General features: G+C 54.5%; 1 protein-coding gene across 8 annotated transcripts in view; it reads left to right on the plus strand.

The window, feature by feature from the left end:
- The window catches only part of MICAL3 (microtubule associated monooxygenase, calponin and LIM domain containing 3), a 175,622-nt gene that overhangs the window by 147,461 nt on the left and 6,543 nt on the right, over positions 1-21,618 (plus strand). For 7 of the 8 annotated variants that reach the window (XM_027093055.1, XM_027093058.1, XM_027093060.1 and 4 more), the window contains 6 exons: positions 87-224; positions 417-499; positions 1,386-3,084; positions 3,513-3,607; positions 10,041-10,151; positions 12,066-12,222. In XM_027093055.1, the coding sequence (XP_026948856.1) occupies positions 87-224; positions 417-499; positions 1,386-3,084; positions 3,513-3,607; positions 10,041-10,151; positions 12,066-12,222 (2,283 nt within the window). Of the gene's footprint in view, positions 1-86; positions 225-416; positions 500-1,385; positions 3,085-3,512; positions 3,608-10,040; positions 10,152-12,065; positions 12,223-16,417; positions 16,469-21,618 lie in introns of all 8 variants that reach the window. The other variant, XM_027093057.1, reaches the window with a different exon arrangement.

Here is a 21,618-nt window from a genome sequence, read left to right on the forward strand (position 1 = left end):
GTGGCCTGGCGGCTGTCCTCTGAGGAGCCGGGAGCCTGGCAAGGAGCACAGCCTCACTTGAGGTCTGTGCTCACTTCTCTCGGCAGGTCAGCACTGGTCGGACGACGTTCCGTCAGAGACCGACACGGAGCTGCAGCAGGTGGCGGCAGGAGTGGGACTGGAGCTGCGGGTGTCTGAAGGCGAGGAGGAGCCACCGCCGGCCTTGGCAAGGCGCCCAGAGAGAGGTCTGTGTGTGAGCCCCTGCCCTCCCCTCCCTGCACGGCCCCTTCCCCTGTGGCACCTGTGCAGCTCACCTTTGGACCTTTGGATGCAGATCCTACACTGGTGACATGGCCGAGGCCGGGACGCCCTGGGAGCAGCCCCGCTGCAGTGCGAGCGGGTGTTTCCTCTTGCAAATCCTGTGTCTGTTTTCTCAGGTCGCTCCCAAGTCTCCAGCCCCAGCCGGTCCCCTGAGGAGCACTCGGTCCTGTCCTCCCCAGCCCACAGCCCCAGGGCACAGGTAAGGATTTGGGGCCCACTTTGGAGGCAGAGCTGATGGGACTCCTTAGGGGCCTTGGTGTGAACCCAGTTTTTTTATTCCCTGTGCTGATGGGCTGTTGAAAACAGGAGTGGCCCTGGGGCTCCGGCCCAGTGTGGCCTGCTGTGCGCCAATCCCACCACTGAGCTTCCCACTACTGTTCTCTGTGTGTCCATACAGCATACCGTTTTAACATAAATTTATTTTTAAGTTAAAACAGTAATATTTGTGGGATTACTGGTTTGATACAACAGATGTGTTTTTTCTCAATATTATGCTAAAATGAATGTATGATTTTCTAAATTAAAAATACTTGTCCAGCTGACCCGTGGTCTTTGAACCACACACTGCAGGATGCTCCATAAATAGATAGTAACACTGTGTCCTGTGGAACACGTTTTAGGGGAGGCCATCTAGAGGGCGGCCGGAGCTTGAGGCCTGGGGCTACTTGGCTTGGTCTTTGGGGTCCTGAAGAGCAAGGTGATTTGGGGGGTTTCATCTGCAATGAGGCCGGGGCGTGGCAGGAAGGACAGTCCGGGAGGCAGACGCGATTGATGCTGTTTTAAGTCTTAAGTCAAGAGACCTCGGAGCTCTGGGGCTAGTCGTTAGCATCCTTTGGCTGATGTCAGTTCAGGGCCCAAAGAACCAGATGCATTTGGGATGAACCAAACCTGAAAGCTTCACATGTTCACTGGGTGAGGGGCTCTGAAGCTTGACAGACGGATCAAAACGGGGGGTGTTCTCCTGGCCCTTGATCGTGGCCCCCCGCATGGAGAGGGTGTTTCAGGAAGCTCAGGCCCTTGGCGGGAGAGCATGCCCATCAGAGCCCTGCCTTCTAAGCAGCTCCTGTCACCTTGCTTTCCTACAGGGCGCCCGAGCCCCGCGCGCCTCTGCAGCCGCCACGAGGGGGTTGCCCGCGGAGAGCCCTGTGCCAGAGCCAGAGCCAGAGCTCGCCCATGGGGAGCCCACAGCCGGCACCCCTGTCCAATCGCAGCCCGAAGCCAGGACGCCGCCCTCACCTGCAAGCCCACAGCACCGGTCCCCGCTGGCCCCCCTCCCCATCTGCTCCCAGCCTCAGCCGTCCGCCGAGGCCACCGTGCCGTCCCCCACCGTGTCCCCCATCCGCTTCCAGCCTGTGCCAGCCAGAACCTCCACCCCCCTGGCCCCCCTCCCCGTGAAGAGCCAGGGGGTCACCAAGGACACACTGGGCAGCCCCCTCCCTGGGGACGAGGCCCTGAGACGCAGCGACCTGGTGGCAGAGTTCTGGATGAAGAGCGCAGAGATCCGCCGCAGCCTGGGGCTCACGCCCGTGCGACGGGGCCCTGGACCTGAGCCCGCGTTCCAGCCCGCGCCCCTGCAGGCCTGTCGAGCTGAGAAGCTCCCCCAGGGCGAGGGACCCTGGCTTCTGAAACCCACACCTGTCCCCGGGAGGCTGGGGCCGCCTGCCGCCAGGGGGACCCAGCCCTCCCCGCCCACCCCGGGGTCCCCACCTGGCAGGGAGCCGAAGGGCGCCCGGGCGGAGCACAGAGACCTGTCCAGCAGCTCGGGGCTGGGCCTGCAGGGCAGCTCCTCCCGCACCAGGACGCCCGGCAGCCAGAGCTTCAGCACGTCCGACTCCACCATGCTCACGCCCCCCTCCAGCCCTCCGCCCCCACCTCCCGACGAGGAGCCCGCCACCCTTCATGGGAAGCCGGCCCTGGCGGGGCAGCTCGCAGCCTCGGAGCCCCGAGCACCGGCCGCATGCTTGCGGACCCCGCGGGAGCCCACCCGGCCGCCCCCAGAGGAGGCACCGAAGCCATTTGTGGAGAGCGTGGACGAGATCCCCTTTGCGGACGATGTGGAGGACACGTATGACGACCGCACGGAGGACTCGAGTCTGCAGGAGCCCTTCTTCACGCCCCCCTCCCGCTGGCCCTGCCCCGAGCAGCCCCTGGCCCAGGAGAGAGGCCGGGGGCCTGAGAGTGGGCTCCCGCCACGGAAGCGGGGGCTGCCGCTGGTCTCCGCCGAGGCCAAGGAGCTGGCAGCCGAGCGTATGCGCGCCCGGGAGAAGTCAGTGCGGAGCCCGGCGCTGAGGGATGCCATGGCCCGGCAGCTGAGCAGGATGAAGGAGATGGACACCGTGGCCACCGCCCCCAGGGCCCCCAGGACCCCGGCACCCCGCAGAGCCACTGCCGTGCCCCCCAAGGGCCCCGAGGAGCCCACCCCAACGCACAAAGCCACGAGTGAGGAGGTCCCGTCGCCTCCCTCGGACTCAGGGGGCCTGGACGGCTCGGTTACCTCGTCCGAGGGCTCCAGCGGGAAGAGCAAGAAGAGATCGTCCCTCTTCTCCCCCAGAAGAAACAAGAAAGAGAAGAAGCCCAAGGGTGACGGCCGGCCCCCGGAGAGGCCCAGCCCCAGCGCCCTGGAGGAAGCAGCAGCCAAGCCCAGGTCCCTGTGGAAGTCCGTCTTCTCCGGGTACAGGAAGGACAAGAAGAAGAAGGGTGATGGCAGGTCCCGCCCCAGCACCCCTTCCAGTGGGACCACTGTGGACGCCGGCAAGCCGGGGGCGTCTCCTGTCACGAGAGCAGGTACAGCAGCACGGGGGCCCCTCCCGGGCAGAGCGCACGGTGCGGGCTCTCCAGCCCCCGTAGCTCCCTCGAAAGACCCGCTTCCCATGCTGCCCCCTCCCCTGGGGCTTCCTAGGGAGAAGGAGACTAAACCCAGCACCTTCTGAAACCAGCGTGCAGCTGGGCGGGGGCCGTGGGGGGCTGTGACTTCCCAGGGAGGGCCTGATGGTGAGTGGCCGGGCGCTGGCTCCAGACGGGGCCCCTTCGGTGCGTGTGGGCCCAGTCCCGCCCGGATGTGCGTCAGCATCCAGGCTCGTGGCTCCGGATGCGGGACAGACCCAAACCGGGGAGAACCACACCTCCGCTCCCCTGCCCTGGGCTGCCGTGAGTGTGGAGAGTACCCCGTGTGGCCACGGGTCACTGTCCCTGCTCTGCCTCTGCCCCCCCAGAGCTGCGGCCCCGACGCCAGCTGAGCTGCTCGGAGGACTCGGACATCTCCAGCGACGATGTCCTGGAGCGGACCTCCCAGAAGTCCAGGAGAGAGGTGGGTGGGCCGCGGCTGTGACTCCGTCCCCTGTTCAGCGCCTCACCCCAGCCGACGCGCAGCTGAACCCCGCGCCTGGCCCGTGTCCAGGCCAAGACACGGCGGGAGCTCTCCTCTGGGCCCGAGCCGCCTGTGTCAGGGCCAGTCTGAGGGGGAGCGCGTCCCTCTGACCACAGCTGTCCCCGGGCCCCAGGCGCCCTCCTCATCCACACCGACAGCGTGTCTGGGACCCCAGCCCTAGGATCCCACGAGCACCCTGTCGCCGGGGGCCAGGTAGGGAACACTGAAGTCAGGGCTGCGCCCAGGACGTGCTGACCTGGCACGACATTATGTCCGGGTACGTGATAACGTCACCCCGGTTTCGCCCCGAGTACGCTATTGGAGTGCGGGAGCTGCGTGGGAAGCATCTTGTGCTGAGGACACATGAGCTCCATCTGTGGGGGGAAGGGCCGTGTCGTCTGCAGGCGACTCAGGAGAAGAGGCACAGGTTGGCGAGGGTGTCGTCCGCCTCTCCGTCTCCTGCAGGTCTGAGCATCTTCAGAGTAAGAACTGAGGGGCGTGGGACACCCCCAGAGCATGGGGCTGCATCAGCCGGCGGGTGGGGAGCCTCCTGCAGACACCCACGGGAGCCTTGGGTCCGCGCAGTGGGGCACGTGGTTCCTCGACCCTGCTTCAGGCGGCTGTGAAACAAACCTCTGAGTTTCGTTTCATTTAAAAAAGCAAAAAACGAACTAAAAATGACTTATTTTTATTTAAAATGTTTATATAGAAAAATTAATACAGATTTTTAAAAAATCACCTGTAGCCCTGTCAACAAGAGATAACTCACGTTTCCCACTTTGCCTCAGTTTGACTCAAATACAACCAAACCATGCGGCCTGGCCCACTGGCCCGGGAGCTGGCAGCCACGTTCCCAGGGCTGAACCCCCAGAAGTCGGTGAAGCACCAGCGCGTTTCTTTTTTTAATTGAAGTGTAGTTGATTTACAGTGTTGTGTTAGTCTTAGGTGTGCAGGAAAGGGATCTAGTTATACATATATGTGTTTATATATATATACATATATTCTTTTTGACATTCTTTTCCATTATAGGTTATTACAGAGTGTTGAGTAGAGTTCCCTGTGCTATACAGTAGGCCCTTGTTTATTATCTATTTTATATATAGTAGTGTGTGTCTGTCAATCCCAGACTCCTAATTTATCCCTCCCCCACTTCCCATTTGGTAACAATTTTTTTTCTATGTCTGTGAGTCTATTTCTGTTTTGTATATAAGCTCATTTGTGTCATTTTTTTAAGATTCCACATATAAGTGATATCATATGGTATTTGTCTTTGTCTGGCTTACTTCACTTAATGTGATAATCTCCAGGTCCATCCACGTTGTCACAAATGGCATTATTTCATTCCTTCTTATGGCTGAGTAATATTTTGCTGTATATATGTACCATGTCTTCTCCTCCAACAGTGTAGGAGGGTTCCCTTTTCTCCACATCATCTCCAGCATTTATTATTTGTAGGCTTTTTGATGATGGCCATTCTGACCAGTATGAGGTGATACCTCATTCTGGTTTGGATTTGCATTTCTCTCATAATTAGCGATGATGAACATCTTTTCATGTGCCTGTTGGCCATCTGTATGTCTTTGGAGGAATGTCTGTTGAGGTCTTCTGCCCATTTTTTGATTGGACTGTTTGTTTTTTTGATATCAAGCTGTATGAGCTATTTGTATATTTTGGAGATTAACTCCTTGTTGGTCTCATGGTTTGCAAATATTTTCTCCCAGTCCGTTGGTTGTCTTTTTGTTTTTCTTATGGTTTCCTTTGCTGTGCAGAAGCTTTTGAGTTTAATTAGATCCCATTTGTTTATTTTTGCTTTTATTTCCATTACTCTAGGAGATGGATCCAAAAAAAAATTGCTGTGATTTATGTCAAAGAATGTTCTGCCTATTTTTCCTCTGGGACTTTTATAGTATCTGGTCTTACATTTAGGTCTTTAATCCATTTTGAGTTTTTTTTGTTTTGTTTTTTAGTTTGTTTTTTTATATAGCAGGTTTTAATTAGTTATCTGTTTTATGCATATTAGTGTACATATGTCAATCCCAATCTCCCAGTTCATCCCACCACCACCACTACCACCCCACCACCCCCGCCGCTTTCCTACCTTGCTGTCCGTACGTTTGTTCTCTACATCTGAGTCTCAGTTTCTGCCCTGCAAACTGGTTCATCTGTACCATTTTTCTAGGTTCCACATGTATGTGTTGATATACGAAATTTGTTTTTCTCTTTCTGACTTACTTCACTCTGTATGACAGTCTCTAGATGCATCCACATCTCTACAAGTGACCTAATTTCGTTCCTTTTTATGGCTGAGTAATATTCCGTTGTATATACATGTACTACATCTTCTTTATCCATTTGTCTGTCGATGGACATTTAGGTTGCTTCCGTGTCTTGGCTATTATAAATAGTGCTGCAGTGAACATTGGGGTGCATGTGTCTTTTTGAATTATGGTTTTCTCAGGGTATATGCCCAGTAGTGGGATTGCTGGGTCATATGGTACTTCTATTTTTAGTTTTTTAAGGAACCTCCATACTGTTCTCCATAGTGACTGTATCAACTTACATTCCCACCAACAGTGCAAGAGGGTTCCATTTTCTCCACACGCTCTCCAGCATTTGTTGTTTGTAGATTTTCTGATGATGCCCATTCTAACTGGTGTGAGGTGATACTTCATTGTAGTTTTGATTTGCATTTCTCTAATAATTAATGATGTTGAGCAGCTTTTCATGTGCTTCTTGGCCATCTGTATGTTTTCTTTGGAGAAATGTCTATTTAGGTCTTCTGCCCATTTTTGGATTGGGTGGTTTGTTTTTTAAATATTGAGCTGCATGAGCTGTTTATATATTTTGGAGATTAATCCTTTGTCCGTTGATTCATTTGCAAATATTTTCTCCCATTCTGAGGGTTGTCTTTTTGTCTTGTTTGCAGTTTCCCTTGCTTTGCAAAAGCTTTTAAGTTTCACTAGGTCCCATTTGTTTATTTTTGTTTTTATTTTCATTACTCTAGGAGGTGGATCAGAAAAGATCTTGCTGAGATTTATGTCAAAGAGTGTTCTGCCTATGTTTTCCTCTAAGAGTTTTATAGTCCGGTCTTACATTTAGGTCTCTAATCCATTTGGAGTTTATTTTTGTGCATGGTGTTAGGAAGTGTTCTAATTTCATTCTTTTACATGTAGCTGTCCAGTTTTCCCAGCACCACTTATTGAAGAGGCTGTCTTTTCTCCATTGTATATCCTTGCCTCCTTTGTCATAGATAAGTTGACCATAGGTGTGTGGGTTTATCTCTGGGCTTTCTATACTGTTCCATTTATCTTTATTTCTGTTTTTGTGCCAGTACCATGCTGTCTTGATTACTGTAGCTTTGTAGTATAGTCTGAAGTCAGGGAGTCTGATTCCTCCAGCTCCGTTTTTTTCCCTCAAGACTGCTTTGGCTATTCGGGGTCTTTTGTGTCTCCATACAAATTTTAAGAGTTTTTGTTCTACTTCTGTAAAAAATGCCTTCTTTTTTTTTTTTTCGTGGTACGTGGGCCTCTCACTGTTGTGGCCTCTCCCGTTGCGGAGCACAGGCTCCAGACGCGCAGGCTCAGCAGCCATGGCTCACGGGCCTAGCCGCTCCACGGCATGTGGGATCTTCCTGGACCGGGGCACGAACCCATGTCCCCTGCATCGGCAGGTGGACTGTCAACCACTGCGCCACCAGGGAAGCCCTGCCATATTTTAAATAAATTTATTTATTTTATTTAGTTTTGGCTGTGTTGGGTCTTTGTTGCTGCTTGCACGCTTTCTCTAGCTGTGGCTAGTGGGGGCTACTCTTCATTGCGGTGTATGGGTTTCTCATTGCAGTGGCTTCTCTTGTTGCAGAGCACGGACTCTAGGCATGGGGGCTCAGTAGTTGTGGCTTGCGGGCTCTAGAACGCAGACTCAGTAGTTGTGGCGCATGGGCTTAGTTGCTCTGTGGCATGTGGGATCTTCCCGGACCAAGGCTCGAACCTGTGTCCCCTGCATTGGCAGGCAGATTCTTAACCACTGCACCACCAGGGAAGCCCTTGAGTTTATTTTTGTGTATGGTGTTAGAGAAGGTTCTAATTTCATTCTTTTACATGTAGCTGTCCAGTTTTCCCAGCATCACTTATTGAAGAGACTGTTTTTTCTCCATTGTATATCCTTGCCTCCTTTGTCATAGATTAGTTGACCACAGGTGCGTGGGTTTATTTCTGGGCTTTCTATCCTGTTCCATTGATCTATGTGTCTGTTTTTTGTGCCAGTACCATACTGTCTTGATTACTGTAGCTTTGTAGTATAGTCTGAAGTCAGGTAGCCTGATTCCTCCAGCTCCATTCTTCTTTCTTAAGGTTGTTTTGGCTATTCAGTCACCCCCTTTAATTTAATAGATAAGTGCTGGTCCTCAGGCTGTAGTTACTAGTTCCTTTGGATTTTTTCACGTGCCACATGGGGAAATTACCTGTCTCCTTTTTAACTGCCTTGTTCTGATAATGAAAACCTTCCTCACTCTGGCTTGAGGCAGGATGTGCACACATAGCCAGGTGTGGCCTCTGGGAGGCCCTGACCTGGGAGAAGTGGCTGCCCCTCTCGCTCCCTTCCTCCCTTTGAGCTAGTTAATGGGACTGCCAAGCAACTCTGTTCTAGGCTCAGTGGGTGAGAAGAGGCCACACTGACTGCTTGCAGTATCCCTGATGGAAGTCTGTTATTCGTGCCATTTAGGTCCCTTTCTTGGCGTATAATCGGGAGATGGCCACCCCCTCCCAGGGCTGCTGGGGCCTGTTCAGGGACACCAGCAGGACAGAGAACTTGGCTGACAGGCAGTCTACCCGGGTCTCCCACCACCTGCCCCCAGCCATCACCCTGCAGTGTTCGGCCAGAGAGAGGAGTCTGAACTTGCACAGAGCAAGAGCTCCTGTGACCTTGTGGTTACTTTTCACACGAGGGGACTGAGGACAGAGCACAGGAAGTTTGGGGCCAGTGAAGGAGGCACTGACTTCTCGGCAGAAGAGTGACTCCTGGCTTCACTCAGGCGGGTTCACTGAGGTGGCGCTGCTGGCGTCTCACTCCCAGCCTACACGCAGACATCCTGGCTGACACGGGAAGAGCCATCATGCGTTTTAGTCGTGCACGTTTGTTTTAAACTTGTAGCTGATTTTGCTCCATTTCTGGGTCCTATTTTTAATTTTTGATCATTGTTATTATTGCCATTCTGCTTTGTTCTCCATCACGTCCCCTTAAAAGTCGGTTTATGTTCAGGACATGATGTGCATCGAAAGCTGTGTCCTGTCCCTGTGGGAAGGCCTTGCTGCAGCCCCGCCCGGCCCGGCAGCCGAACCCTCACTAACCGTGTCTGGGCCCGCGTGGACGGCGGCAACGGACAAGGACGGGGAGGTGCCTTGCTTGTCGCAGGCTGGGGGGCCATGTGGTGCTTTTGCTCCGGATGCCAGTGGGGACAGGGAGGCCCCTCTGGGCCTGGGCGCCACAGGAACGGGGAGTTTTTGAGCCCTTGGCTCCGTGACCTGCAGGGTACATGCTCGGGGAGTCCCGAGACGGTCCTTAAGTGGTGGCTCTCCACTAGCACTGGAACTCTTAGAATAAAGATTACCAGGATAAACTCCTGAGTTAAATTCGGAAGCTCCTTTAAAGTCTGCAAAGGCTCCTTTTTCGTTTTCTTGGAGGCAGTAAAGAAGGTGTCCCTCAGTGTCGCCCGCATTCACCCACTGTGCCCTCCGTGCCACGCTCGCAGGTGCAGCTGTGCTGTCTGGCTGGGAGCCCCTCCGTTGTTGACAGCCCCACAGCCCTGCCAGAGCACATCCTCGCTCCTCTTGGTGTGCAGACCCCTGATCTGTCCAGGTTCACCGGCACCCTTCTTCCAGCTGCATTAGTTGGTTTGGGTTTGCTCAGACTTAGAATAGAAGCACCCTGTTGCCTTCAGGCGTGGCTTCTTCAAAGAACCTTGCCAGTAGTGCTCATCTGAAAAAGGTGGCTTTTGATACTAAACCAAAAAGTAGCAGGATCCTGGGTTTTCTTTTTCCTTTCCCTGTGTGCCCCCTACAAGCAAGAGGCTTGGGGGAAACATTTGATCAACATGTTTACCCCCACTGTCTTAAAGAAGAGCAGATGTCCTTACATGGGAAACTGGTGATCTCAGCAGTAAAGGCGCCCCACCCTCCTGTCCTAACTGCCCAGCAGTCATTGTGCAGCCAGCCTCCTGTCCCTGCCCCATGGGAGCGTCTCCCATGGATCTCCAGGTGCCCCCTGGCCCGTGGAGCTCCTGCCAGGCTGAGGGTCTGGGCGTCTGCGTACACCTCGCCCCCGCCTGCCCTTCGGCCTCCGTGACCCTGACTGAATAAACCCCTATCGTCCCCTGCAGCCGAGGACTTACACGGAGGAGGAGCTGAACACCAAGCTGACCCGGCGTGTGCAGAAAGCAGCCCGGAGGCAGGCCAAGCAGGAGGAGCTGAAGCGGCTGCACCGCGCCCAGGTGAGCCGCTGGGAGTCCGCACCCACAGGAGGGCGGGAGAGGAGGCGAGCAGGGCCGCCACTCGTGCAACTGCAGAAACCTCGCGGGGGGCGCTGGCTGGGGGAGAGGGAGGGGCCCGGCTTTGAGTCTCCTAGACCCTAGCTCTGGAAGAACCACTGTAAAGCCAGCTCCTGCGTTTGTCAGAGCTGTTAGCAAGAGGCAGCTGTGACTGGCTGGCCTCCGACGTGCCTGGGATTTAGAGGTTGGAGCTGTCCTCAGGGTCCCAGGCCTTTCAGTTTTTTTTGTTTGTTTGTTTGTTTTTTTGCGGTATGTGGGCCTCTCACTGTTGTGGCCTCTCCTGTTGCGGAGCACAGGCTTCCGAGGCACAGGCTCAGCGGCCATGGCTCACGGGCCCAGCCGCTCCGCGGCATGTGGGATCTTCCCGGACCGGGGCATGAACCCGCGTCCCCTGCATCGGCAGGCAGGCTCTCAATCACTGCGCCACCAGGGAAGCCCTCATCATTACTTCTTTTAAGTGAGGAACTCTTCTACTACAGGTCCTTCCAAGGACCCATCAATCCTCTGAGGATATTTTTTTAAGCTGGAAAATGCCAAAGTCTAGCTTTCCCACATCTACTTCAGTCCCATACTTATTGTAAAAAGACAAGCCCAGTCCAAAGCAGGAAAGGAAAAAAAAGGATGACTGCTATCAGAAAGGTAGATTGCTTACTGTACCACGTCCCACAGTGACGTCTATCACAGTGCCTGTAAGGTTCAATTGTACTCCAGGAACCAGTTTATATGACCGTCTCCAGATCTGTGAGTTCCCAAGGACAAGGACCATGCCATATCTTATTCCCGGCATTAAAGCGGTCAAGATATGAAGGAACAAAACGAACCACTTTTAAAAAGCCACTATTCTCTTCTCCCTCTTTTTTTTTTTTTTTTTTTGCGGTACGCGGGCCTCTCACTGTTGTGGCCTCTCCCGTTGCGGAGCACAGGCTTCCGACACACAGGCTCAGTGGCCATGGCTCACGGGCCCAGCCGCTCCGCAGCATGTGGGATCTTCCCGGACCGGGGCACGAACCCGTGTCCCCCGCATCGGCAGGTGGACTCTCAACCACTGCGCCACCAGGAAAGCCCCCAGATTTTTTTTTTTAACAAAAAATAATTTTTTAACGCAAAGTATTAAATGATACCTAAATACAATGTGGTTTTTTTAATGAAATCGTATGTATATAGCTGTGTTCATAAAGATTCGGACAATAATCAAAAGCTCTACAGCAGCAAGAAACATGAACAGCAAATCCATTCCCAGCGAAGAGATTCCTCTGGTTTTCCAAAACCAGCTTTCTCGTCCTTTCCCCGGACGTTACTCTGGATCTGCGTTCCCTGCATGACCGGATCCCTGGATTTTATTTCATTTTCTGTGTGAAGATATGTCCCTGCCGCTGCTTCGGGGTGGGAGGTCGTCCCGGGTGTCAATCATCCCCGAGAAGCCTCACTCCGTGCAGAGTGGAGCCATGTTTTCTCATTGAGGTAGAGTTGGTTTACGATGTTGTGCTAATCTCTGCTGTACAGCGAAGTGATTCAGTTATCTACGTGTATGCATTCCTTTTATATTCTTTTCCATGATGGCTTATCCCAGGAGATTGGCTGTGATTCTCTGTGCTGTACACCAGGACCTTGGTGTTCATCCATCCTACGTCTAATAGTTTACAGCCACTAACCCCAAACTCCCGGTCCCTCACCCCAACCCCTGACCCCAGCAAGCGCAAGTCTGCGCTGGGCAGTTTTAATCTTGTCGAAGCAGGATCTGTTTGAGACTCTCAAGAGCCCCGCTGGGGTGTTTGCACCCTCGTGTGCTCGTGCCGCGCTCTGGGCACCCGCCCGCTTCGCCCTTCTCCCTCCTTCACGCTGTCATGTCGCCCTCAGATCATCCAGCGGCAGCTGGAGCAGGTGGAGGAGAAGCAGCGCCAGCTGGAGGAGAGGGGCGTCGCCGTGGAGAAGGCGCTGCGTGGGGAAGCAGGTACCGGCTGGGTTCCTGGTGGACAGGGGATCCCTGAGGAATGCCCACCCAGCCCCGCGGGAGGCTAGTTCCTGTCCTGCCCCTGGGAGTCAGCTAGTCTCCAGCAGGATTCTCTCTCTGGTCCCCTCGTCACTGAGAGCCGGGGCTTCTGTTAAGCAAAGGAGGAGAAAGGCCCATGCATCTCAGGGCTGGCCGTCCCCTCGGCCCACCATCTGCTGCTGACGCCCTGGGCCTCCTCTCTCCTCCCTCCTCCCCATCTTTTCCTTGAGAAGACAGTGACTGGAACGGGGCAGGCTGTGCACAAGGAACCATCACAGAACTGCTCGTGCAGGCCACCCCCGCCCCCCGCCCCAACGGGTGGAGCTGGTGCCCCGGGTGGACCAGGCTCTGTCCTGGAGGCTGGGCACTCAGGGCAGAGCCCAAGCAGAGCAGACCCTGGGAAGTGGCTGTGAGGGCCATGTGCTGGTAACTGCCCTTCCTGGGGCAGAGCCATGGGGGCAGTGCAGTCACACCACTGTCCCCAGAGCCTGTGGGTGGGCCCAGCACAGTGGGGCTTGGAGAGCAAAGAGGTGCCGAGGGCCCAGGAGGCCCTCTTGGTTCAGGACCTTGAAACCACTGGATCAGCCCCAGCTGTAGCCCCAACCCAGGCACAAGCGATTCCTCCCTGCCTTCCCAAGTCCCCGAATCTGGAGCTTCCATCCCTTTGTAGAGAGCACGGGCCTCCAGGGTCAGCACTAGAGTCGTGGGACCAGGGATGAGGACAGGTGGTGACGTGGCTTTCCTTGGGAAGGGGGGCGGGTCCTCTGGGCTTTGGGCTGAGGGTAAACTGAAGGCGAATCAGGAGGAGGCAGCCACGAATGCGGCCTGTCGCTGCCTCTGATCTTGCTGGAAGACTGACCAGTGGTTGGCCTCCGAGTGAGCGGCTGGTGTCGGGATGCGTTCGTGGGGTTCTGGAGGACTGGGGTCAGGCACAGAGGAGGTGTCTCCCGTCCTGACCCTTCACGGCCACGGAATGCAGCTAGCAGTGGACTCAGGGTGACCTTCAGGTGAAGACAGGACACGAGGCAGGAAGATGAGGCTGTGATGTCTTGTGCCTGATGCTGGACTCACTGTGCCACCAGATGAAATGTGAGAACTTGACTCCGGAGGCGAGCCAGCCCCTGTGCCCGGGAGCGGGGACTCAGGCTCACCCGGCAGGGCCCCCGCCCTGCGTGCCCTGACCCGGCCTCCTCTGTCAAACGTGACCACCTGGATGGAGCAGCCCTGCAAGCAGTGGGAACGGGGACCCGCGGGCCCTGCCCTCTCTGCTCTCTCTGCTTGCAGAAGATGCCAGGAGGAGCCTGGACCCTCAGATTCCTCCTACCGAGGTGGAGAGGGGCCACAGTTTGCGTAAGTGCCCCTGTGCCCCACAGGGCTCTGAGGTTCAGATGCACACCCAGCGCTGATGGTTCCGCCTGGCATTCAGATGTCTGTCAGCTGCCCTGCGGTTTGTCCATGGTGGCCCCTCGGCATTTCCACAGCAGGCTGCATTCCTCAGTCTGCTGCCTGCCAAGGGGCCAGAGAAAAGGGACCACTGAAGACTGACCTGGGATTTTGCTGAAATTCCGCTTACTAGTTGTTTACATAATTACCTTTTTGTAAACACATACAACCAGAATTTCGTCTAAGTCAGTGGTTTTCAAACTTTTTTAAAAAGCAGCAGAACGCTTTTTTACAAGACAAATTATGAGTTCAAGTTTAACTCAAAAAAAAAATTACTCTTAAATGTTAATAAACACAATTTGAAAATGCAGGTTGTGGAGAGCTGCAGGGTTAATACCCTCCATGTCCAGTCCAGCCCTGGACGTAGGGTGGGCACCTGATGCGCAGAGGTGGGGGCAGGTCGTATACAGCCATGGGAATCTCAGGACATGCACAGTGAGAACGGTCTGGGTGTCTGCAGCTTAAAGTCGGAGTTGCTCTCTCAGTGGAATCACTACAGATCCAACTGCAGTTCAGATTCTTTATGAAGAAGAGATCAGATAAATACTCCCAAACATACAGTGAACCCAGAACCAGATGTGCTATGTGTTGTGGCACCTGGAGGACCACCCTGGTACCTGGAGGATCACCCTGGCACCTGGAGGACCTCCCTGCACCTGGAGGACCACCTTGGCACCTGGAGGACCACCTTGGCACCTGGAGGATCACTCTGCACCTGGAGGACCACCCTGCACCTGGAGGACCACCCTGGCAGGACACTCGGAGAGTGAGACCCTGCTAGCAGGCCAGGATTGAAGTTGATGAATGAAGTGTCATTTTCCCACGCGTCACAGGCAGGGCAGACACTCGCACACAGAGGGCAGAAGAAGCCTGGTCCTGGGGCCTCACAGAAGCAAGTTTACCTGCAGCACAGATTAACATGTTGATGGGCTTCAGTGGGTTACACATTGGCGGATCAAAGATTCGAACATGGTGTGTCCTGTTTAAGTTTTTTTTTTTTTAATTTATTTATTTTTTACTTTTGGCTGTGTTGGGTCTTTGTTGCTGCGCGCAGGCTTTCTGTAGTTGCGGCGAGCGGGGCTACCCTTCGTTGCAGTGCGCGGGCTTCTCATTGCTGTGGTCTCTCTTGCGGAGCACGGGCTCTAGGCACGCAGGCTTCAATACTTGTGGCTCATGGGCTCTAGATCACAGGCTCAGTAGTTGTGGCGCACGGGCTTAGTTGCTCCGCGACATGTGGGATCTTCCCGGGCCAGGGATGGAACCTGTGTCCCCAGCATTGGCAGGAGGATTCTTAACCACTGCACCACCAGGGAAGCCATGTTTAAGTTTTTTTATGAGTTAAAAGTAGTTGTGAATCGGGTATTTGGGAGACCCCAGAACAGCACTTGAAGAGCCGGAAGCTTCCAGAGAGCAGGTTGAAACCACAATTGTGGTCAAGAGTCTGCTAAGCTTCCCAGAACTTCTGTCCAAATACACGTCTCCTGTTTCAAAGACGGGCTGTGGTACCTCCGTTGGGAGATTCCCACAATGCATTTGGAAACACTCGACACAGGAACCCAGTACTTCGCTTTTCTTCTTTTAAGCACATCACTCCCTAGGCTCCCTCTTGGCAGAAGCCCCTGGGTCTCTGCTCCCACCTGGCAGAGGTCATCTTTGAGGCTCAGCTGTGCCTTCTCTTGGGCTTCTGTGTCCCATGCCTCCTGCTCGTCTGCTTGCTCGCGGCCGAGCCTTTGAGGAGGCCACTCGGGCTGAGTAGTGCTGGTCAGCTCCTTCCCTGAACTGGCCATTCGGTCTCACCCGATGGGCTCTCTGAGGGGTCAGACTGGTGGCCTAGCTGCCTTCCAGAGAAGGCTCGTGTAGTTCTGAGTCTCACGTGTATCCGCACAGCAAGTTTAGCTTCAGAGCCTTGGATAAGACGGAGACTCGTGAGGTTTCTGGTCTGGGGCAGCTGGGAAGCCCTCTTTGTCTCTGGAACCCACTGGATCAGCCTCAGTCTGCTTTCCGGTGTGTGTGTTTTGGAAGGAGGAGCCCTCGTGTGGAACCAGAGGCTGCCAGGACCAGCTGTCAGACTGTGGGTTGTGGAGGAAAAGGTAGCGAACCGCAGCCGACTCTACTCTGCGTGCGTTACGGTCCTGGGGGCCGCCCTCGCTCACAGCGCCTGTGTCGGGGTCCTGGAGTATGATGAACAAGAATACGTTGCCGCCCGTTGCCTGCTCTTAGGGGGGCTGGAGACCTTGGGGGCCTGAACGCAGAAGAAAGAGGGCCTCCTTTATCTCAGACCGTCCAGCAGAAGTGCTTCTGCTTCTGGTGGGGTCGGTGTGGACAGGGCAAGCTGAGGGCTGGTTCCTGACACAGCTTTTTTAGGGTGTTCACGTTTCGCCTTCAGCCCCTCAGCCTGGGGCTTCTCATATTCAGAAATTAGGGAGGTTCGTAGCCTTTGATCTGCCCTTGAGTTTTTTAAAATCTGAGATGAGGTTGAGTCCCAGCAGGATTCCCAACCAAGCCAAGGCTTCTGTCCTGGCCGATCGCTTTCTGTCAGTGCAGTCACCTGTGGTTTTCTGTGACCGCCCCTCGCACCCAGAGGTCTGTGGCTACAGTGTGCACGTGGGGGGGCGGGGGGGCACCCGGGGGGACACATGCTTTCCAGCTGCCGCCTGTCCCCCTCCTGCTACGTCTCTGGGTGTTTCTTATGCTTCACGCCGTTCATTGCTCGAGGCTCGGGGGGACCAGAGGGTTATCTGATGCAGTAACTCTCTTCACCGATTCCTTGTTGTAGACTATTGGGGAGAGTCTTATTACACTGACCTCATCGACTTGCGTCTGGGTGGTATGTATGCAGCCCTGTTGCTGAACTAACCCTGCTGATGCCCCCTCCCCCGCACCTGCTCACAAACAGCAAGAAGTCGTCCCGCTAACCAGCAGGTGGCAAAAGCACAGGCCCTTCTCCGGCTCCAAGGGAGCAACGCCCGACCTCCCCCTGCCCGTGTGTGCTCCAGGGGGAGACCTGAGATAGCTTTTGCTGCCCGGGGTTATTTTAATGTTTTATAAATAAAAGTTCACCTACCCCAGCCTGTCAACCTCAAATCTTCACTCTGGTCCCACTAATATCGTTGGGTTGTTTGACGGTAGGAACACACACGACACACTCAACACGCACGCATACACACACACTCTACCATGACCTCCCCTCGAAGCACATCCCTCCCACTCCCCCCAGAGAGCTCACTGCCAACCACACTGGGGAACCAAACACACAGAGAGCTCGGCCTCCACTGTCTCCATCAGGGCGTGCTCAGGCACCCCCTGAGAGGTCCAGGTGCCTGGGAGTGGTGTCACGGTGATTTCTGCCCAGATTCACCAGACTTGAGGCTGTGTTGACCGATGCCTCTGAGAATGTACCCCCCTTCTTGCTCTGTCCAGGGACCTACTCTGCAGCTCTTTTCAACAAAGACAGGAAAAGTCCCAGGCAGTGGTCCTCCGTGTATGGTCCCTGGAGTGGCAGCATTGGCACCACCCCTTGGGGGCCTGTTAGAAGTGCAGGTTCTCAGGCCCCACCCCAGACCTTCTGAGTCAGGAACCCTGGAGGTGAGGCCTGGTTACCTGTTTTAACAAACTTTCCAGGCCGTTCTCATGCCTTCTAAAGTGGAACCTCCATCTCAAAGAAACTCAGTGTGTTTGCCGTCTTGCATACAAAGCTCACCATTTGTGTCGGATCAGAGAAACAGCCAAGGCCTGAGTCTCACCTCTAGACCTTGGGCACCTTTCCGCCTGGAAGGCTGCCCTCATATCAGGAGCCGAGGCTCCTGGGGCCCAGTGCCTTCTTGGAGTCCGGAGTCCTGGGTCAGGCGGTGTCACCTCTTCATCTCTCCGTGCAGGCTCCATGCCTGAAAGTGCTCTTGAGACAGACGAGGGGACAAAGGTCACTGTCTCTCATATTTTACTGTAATCCCATCCTTTTGAGAGTCACTTCTTGGCCCATTCATTTAAAAACCAAAGCATGATTCTGATTGCGACTCAAGACAGAGCTCTGGTCTTAGAGAGGCTCCACCAGTAAGGAGGCTCCCAGCCTCCCGGCCTCCTTGGGGGTGGGCTGTCACTGGCCTCTGCTCTGCTTTCTCACCCCATGTCCACGGGTTCGCCCGTCTGCATGGCCCTCCAGGGCCCCGAGCTTCTGGTGTCAGGTGCTGCCACCTCGTGGCCGTTGCTGCTGTAGAAGGGCTGATGCTTACACCCCGACTAACAGACCCCACCCCTGACTAACGTCCTGGGCTCCCTTCCCGCCGCTTCCCGACACCCCTGGGCAATGTTTATGTCGATTCCAAACGAATGTGACAAGTATTTTTTTGTTTAATTCAGAATCTACTGGGAAGAAGTATCGAACCCGTTTCTTTAAAATTACGTTCGCCCTTCCCTCCCAGCTCGAGTACTGTTGCCACACTGATTACCTCGTGTGGCTAGTTTTGTTTTCTTTGCTCCTGTTGGCTTGAGTGATAAGATGTTGCTGTTTCCATTTCTGTGTCCCTGGACTTCAGCTTCTAGCCTTCTGGGTTTAGAATTCCCACAAATTCCAGGGGAAAATGAAATAAATAGAAAAAGGAATTCAGTGTATCTCTGAATTGTGAACGCCTGCATTAAACACCTTATGACCCCTGCTGCCTGATTCACTTCCTGCTCTGTCAGTTCTCTGTGATTTCTGTGTAAAGTCCAGCCTCGGTGGGCTCTGCTCAGCACGCAGAGGCTGCTGCCCTCCCATAGGGTCTGGGAGGAGAACAGATGCCAGAATCAGCCCCCTTTTCAGTTCCTGATGCTGTTTTCTTCTTAGAATGCTTGGTAATCTCGTTATTTGGGGAAATTTTACCCTTTTGAAATTTGGAGCCCGAAGTGTAGAATCTGATTGCTTCTCTACTGTTGTATCCCCAAAGAGCCACAGGGAAACCCAGCACCAACCTTCCTTCCTGAGTGGGTAAGAGGAGGCCAGCCTCCAGATCCCCGCCCGGCCTCTGCCCACCACACAGACGTGCTTCCGTGGGGTCTTACGGTGGCTCTCAGCTAACCGTTAAAGTCACCAAAGCTGTTAAAAGCCTCTTTCTGAGCCACAGAGTATAAAGATCCCTTTTCACAAAGCTGAATCTTGTGATTTCAAAGGACCCATTAAAGGACAGAGGCAGCGTCCTCCCTGCCCAGCCACCAGTCTTGCTGCACTAGACCAAGGTAGGCAACTGGACAACTTCAGATAAAAACATCTCTTCTGGAGAACTTTAAATTAGAAATACATACACCTGGGGACTTCCCTGGCGGTCCATTGTTTAAGACTCTGTGCTTCCAATGCAGGGGGCGTGGGTTTGATCCCTGGTCGGGGAGCTAAGATCCCCCATGCAGCATGGTGTGACCAAAAAAAAAAATTAATTGAAATACATACACCTGATTTCTAGTTTTCCAAGACCTCACCTCGTGATTTGTATGTCTCAAGGGGAAATTGAAAGAACATGAGTGGTTTAGAAACGTAGTGTAAAGGACTGGGGAGGGGCTTTCATTGTTGCTGTGAGTTGTGGTGGGAAGGCAGGGAAGCACGTCCCACCTGCCCACTGCCCCTTCCGAGCCTGCCTGTGCTGTTTGCCCCCCTTAGTTGATGCTGGCAGATTTTTGGCTGGTCTGTTCGGTTTGAGCATTAGCCTGGCTCTGGTTTTGCTTTAGGAACTTTAAATCCTTGAGATTCCCCAGCATTCCTGTGTGTGTGTGTGTCCCAGCCTGTGTGTGTACACGTGTGTGTGTGTGTGTGTGTGTGTGTGTGTGTGTGTGTGTTGGAGCTCAATTTTCACATGCATTTTTTTCCCTTTGTTTCCCCCCAGTCTAGAGGTTTTTTCCATACTGAGTTTTTCTAACAAGGTATCTCCCCAGCTGTCTGTCTGTCTGCCGGGCCTGCCAGGCAGAGCCTTCCACCCTGTCAGATGCTGCATGCCGCCCTACGGCTTGCAAACCAGCCACTCTGTCTCCAGCTACCCTGACGTTCCCTGTAGTGGGGTGATTGGGTGGGAGGGAGGATGCAGTGCTGCAGGCAAAGCCTTTATGAGGAAGCAGGGGAGATGGAAATATATAGAAAGAACAAGTGGAGGGAGGTTGCCGCAGGACTGGTCGTGGCTGCCCACTGTTCCACAGCCTGCAGGGTCCTGGACCGGCCCCGGGCCACCAGAGAAGCAAGGCAGTCGCTGGAGAGCACCCGACTTAGGGAGACGAAACCTGGCTTCAGGCCCGCTTCACTGTGTCCCCAGCCCAGCCACTCGCCTTCTCTGGGCCTCTCCGTTAGGCGGGGCGCAGGCGGCTTGGTGGCCCTTCCAGGTCTGGCACCCAAGTGGGCTCTGTGTGTGACCCCTGTCCTCCAAGCTGTGTCCTTTTGTTGGGTTTGCCTGGAGCCTATGTCGGTCCTCTAGGAAGGGCCCTCTGTGCTGGGAACGGGAGAGTGAGGGTGGGTCTTAGTCGGGCTGCACACCTCAGACCCTCTGAGCCTCCGGTCCCTCCTTTGACGGCAGAGCTGCCGTGCCTGTCTGGCTGGGCAGCCCCCGGGGCCAGTGCAGGGGCCAGAGGAGGCCACACAGGTGCCCGTGGTTTGAATTCTGACGCACTGCCACGCTCACGTCACGCGTCCCTCTGGAATCCATGAGATGTGCCTGGCTGCACGATGATAATCTGCAGCTTTTCAAGTTCAGTGACACGTGTTGCTTGACCCGAAGTTGGGGAGGGTGCGTGCTGACGGCCACCCTGCAAGGCCGCACCTGGCACGCGGGCTCTGGGTACTCTGGGTGGCAGCTGGGGTCAGAGTGAGTGATGCACATGGACAGGAACCCATCTCCCCGATGTTATACAGTAACTAATGTCAACGACTTCTATTTGCCATGAGTGTGATGACCTCTCTGCCCTTACAGCTGGTGAACCAAACCTGTGTCTCTCATGTCTCCAAATGAGGCAAGAGACTAGCTCCAAACCAGCGTCTCTGTGTCTCCCTTGCACGCTCGTTTCAGGTTCAGGTCTGGGGTGGAACTCCCCTTGTTTGGCTGTTTTTTTCCTTCAGTTTCTTCTTTATAAAACAGTATTTATTGGGTGTTTTTTCTGATTATAAAGTATACATTATGGAAATAGCAGAGCGTGCAGGAAGGCTAAGGAAGAGAGTCACAACCTGCCCTTCATGGCCTCTGGCCATTTCACATCTGCTCTGCCTGTTGTCACGAGGGTGCTGCTCGCCTAATTTCTGTCCTGAGTCCTGTTCTGCGATCTCATGCCGTATTCTGTGCTGGAAGGGCGTCTGAGAATGTGGTCTGCATAAAAGGGGCTGAATGCTGCGTTTTGTGATGTCTAGAAGGGGAAGCACATTCTTACCTATGCTGCCGGCACGTGCCTCCTTGTTTCGGATGCGTGTGGCTGTGTGTCATGTCCCTGTCCCTTGCTAACAGGCAGGGATGCTGTTCCACTTTCACTGCAGCCTGTTTGCATTTAACATCTATCCCAGGAAGCGTCAGAGGTGGGGACCCTGTAGTTTGTGGGCATATCCAGGTGTCCTGAGCACCAGCCTTTAGACAGAGAAGGTTGGATGTAGATGAGTTATAAGTTGGGGGTGTTTGTAAGAAAGGAGGGCTCGCGCCTGCCCCAGTGACCAGCTGGTCATGCCACTCGGAACTCTGGACGTGATTGCTGCACACGTACCACACACGCACAAACACACACAGCCTCTGCACACCCACCACACACACAGCCTCTGAAAACCCACCACACACACAGCCTCTGCACACCCACCTCACACACACAGCCTCTGCACACCCACCTCACACACAGCCTCTGCACACCCACCACACACACAGCCTCTGCACACCCACCACACACAGCCTCTGCACACCCACCCCCCCCACATCCACTGCACACCCACCTCACACAGCATCTGCACACCCACCCCACGCACATAGCCTCTGCACACCCACCACACACACA

Source organism: Aethalodelphis obliquidens, unplaced genomic scaffold (assembly GCF_003676395.1).
Source record: "Aethalodelphis obliquidens isolate GAN/ISIS:26980383/991018 unplaced genomic scaffold, ASM367639v1 scaffold83, whole genome shotgun sequence".
Lineage (NCBI taxonomy): Eukaryota > Metazoa > Chordata > Mammalia > Artiodactyla > Delphinidae > Aethalodelphis > Aethalodelphis obliquidens.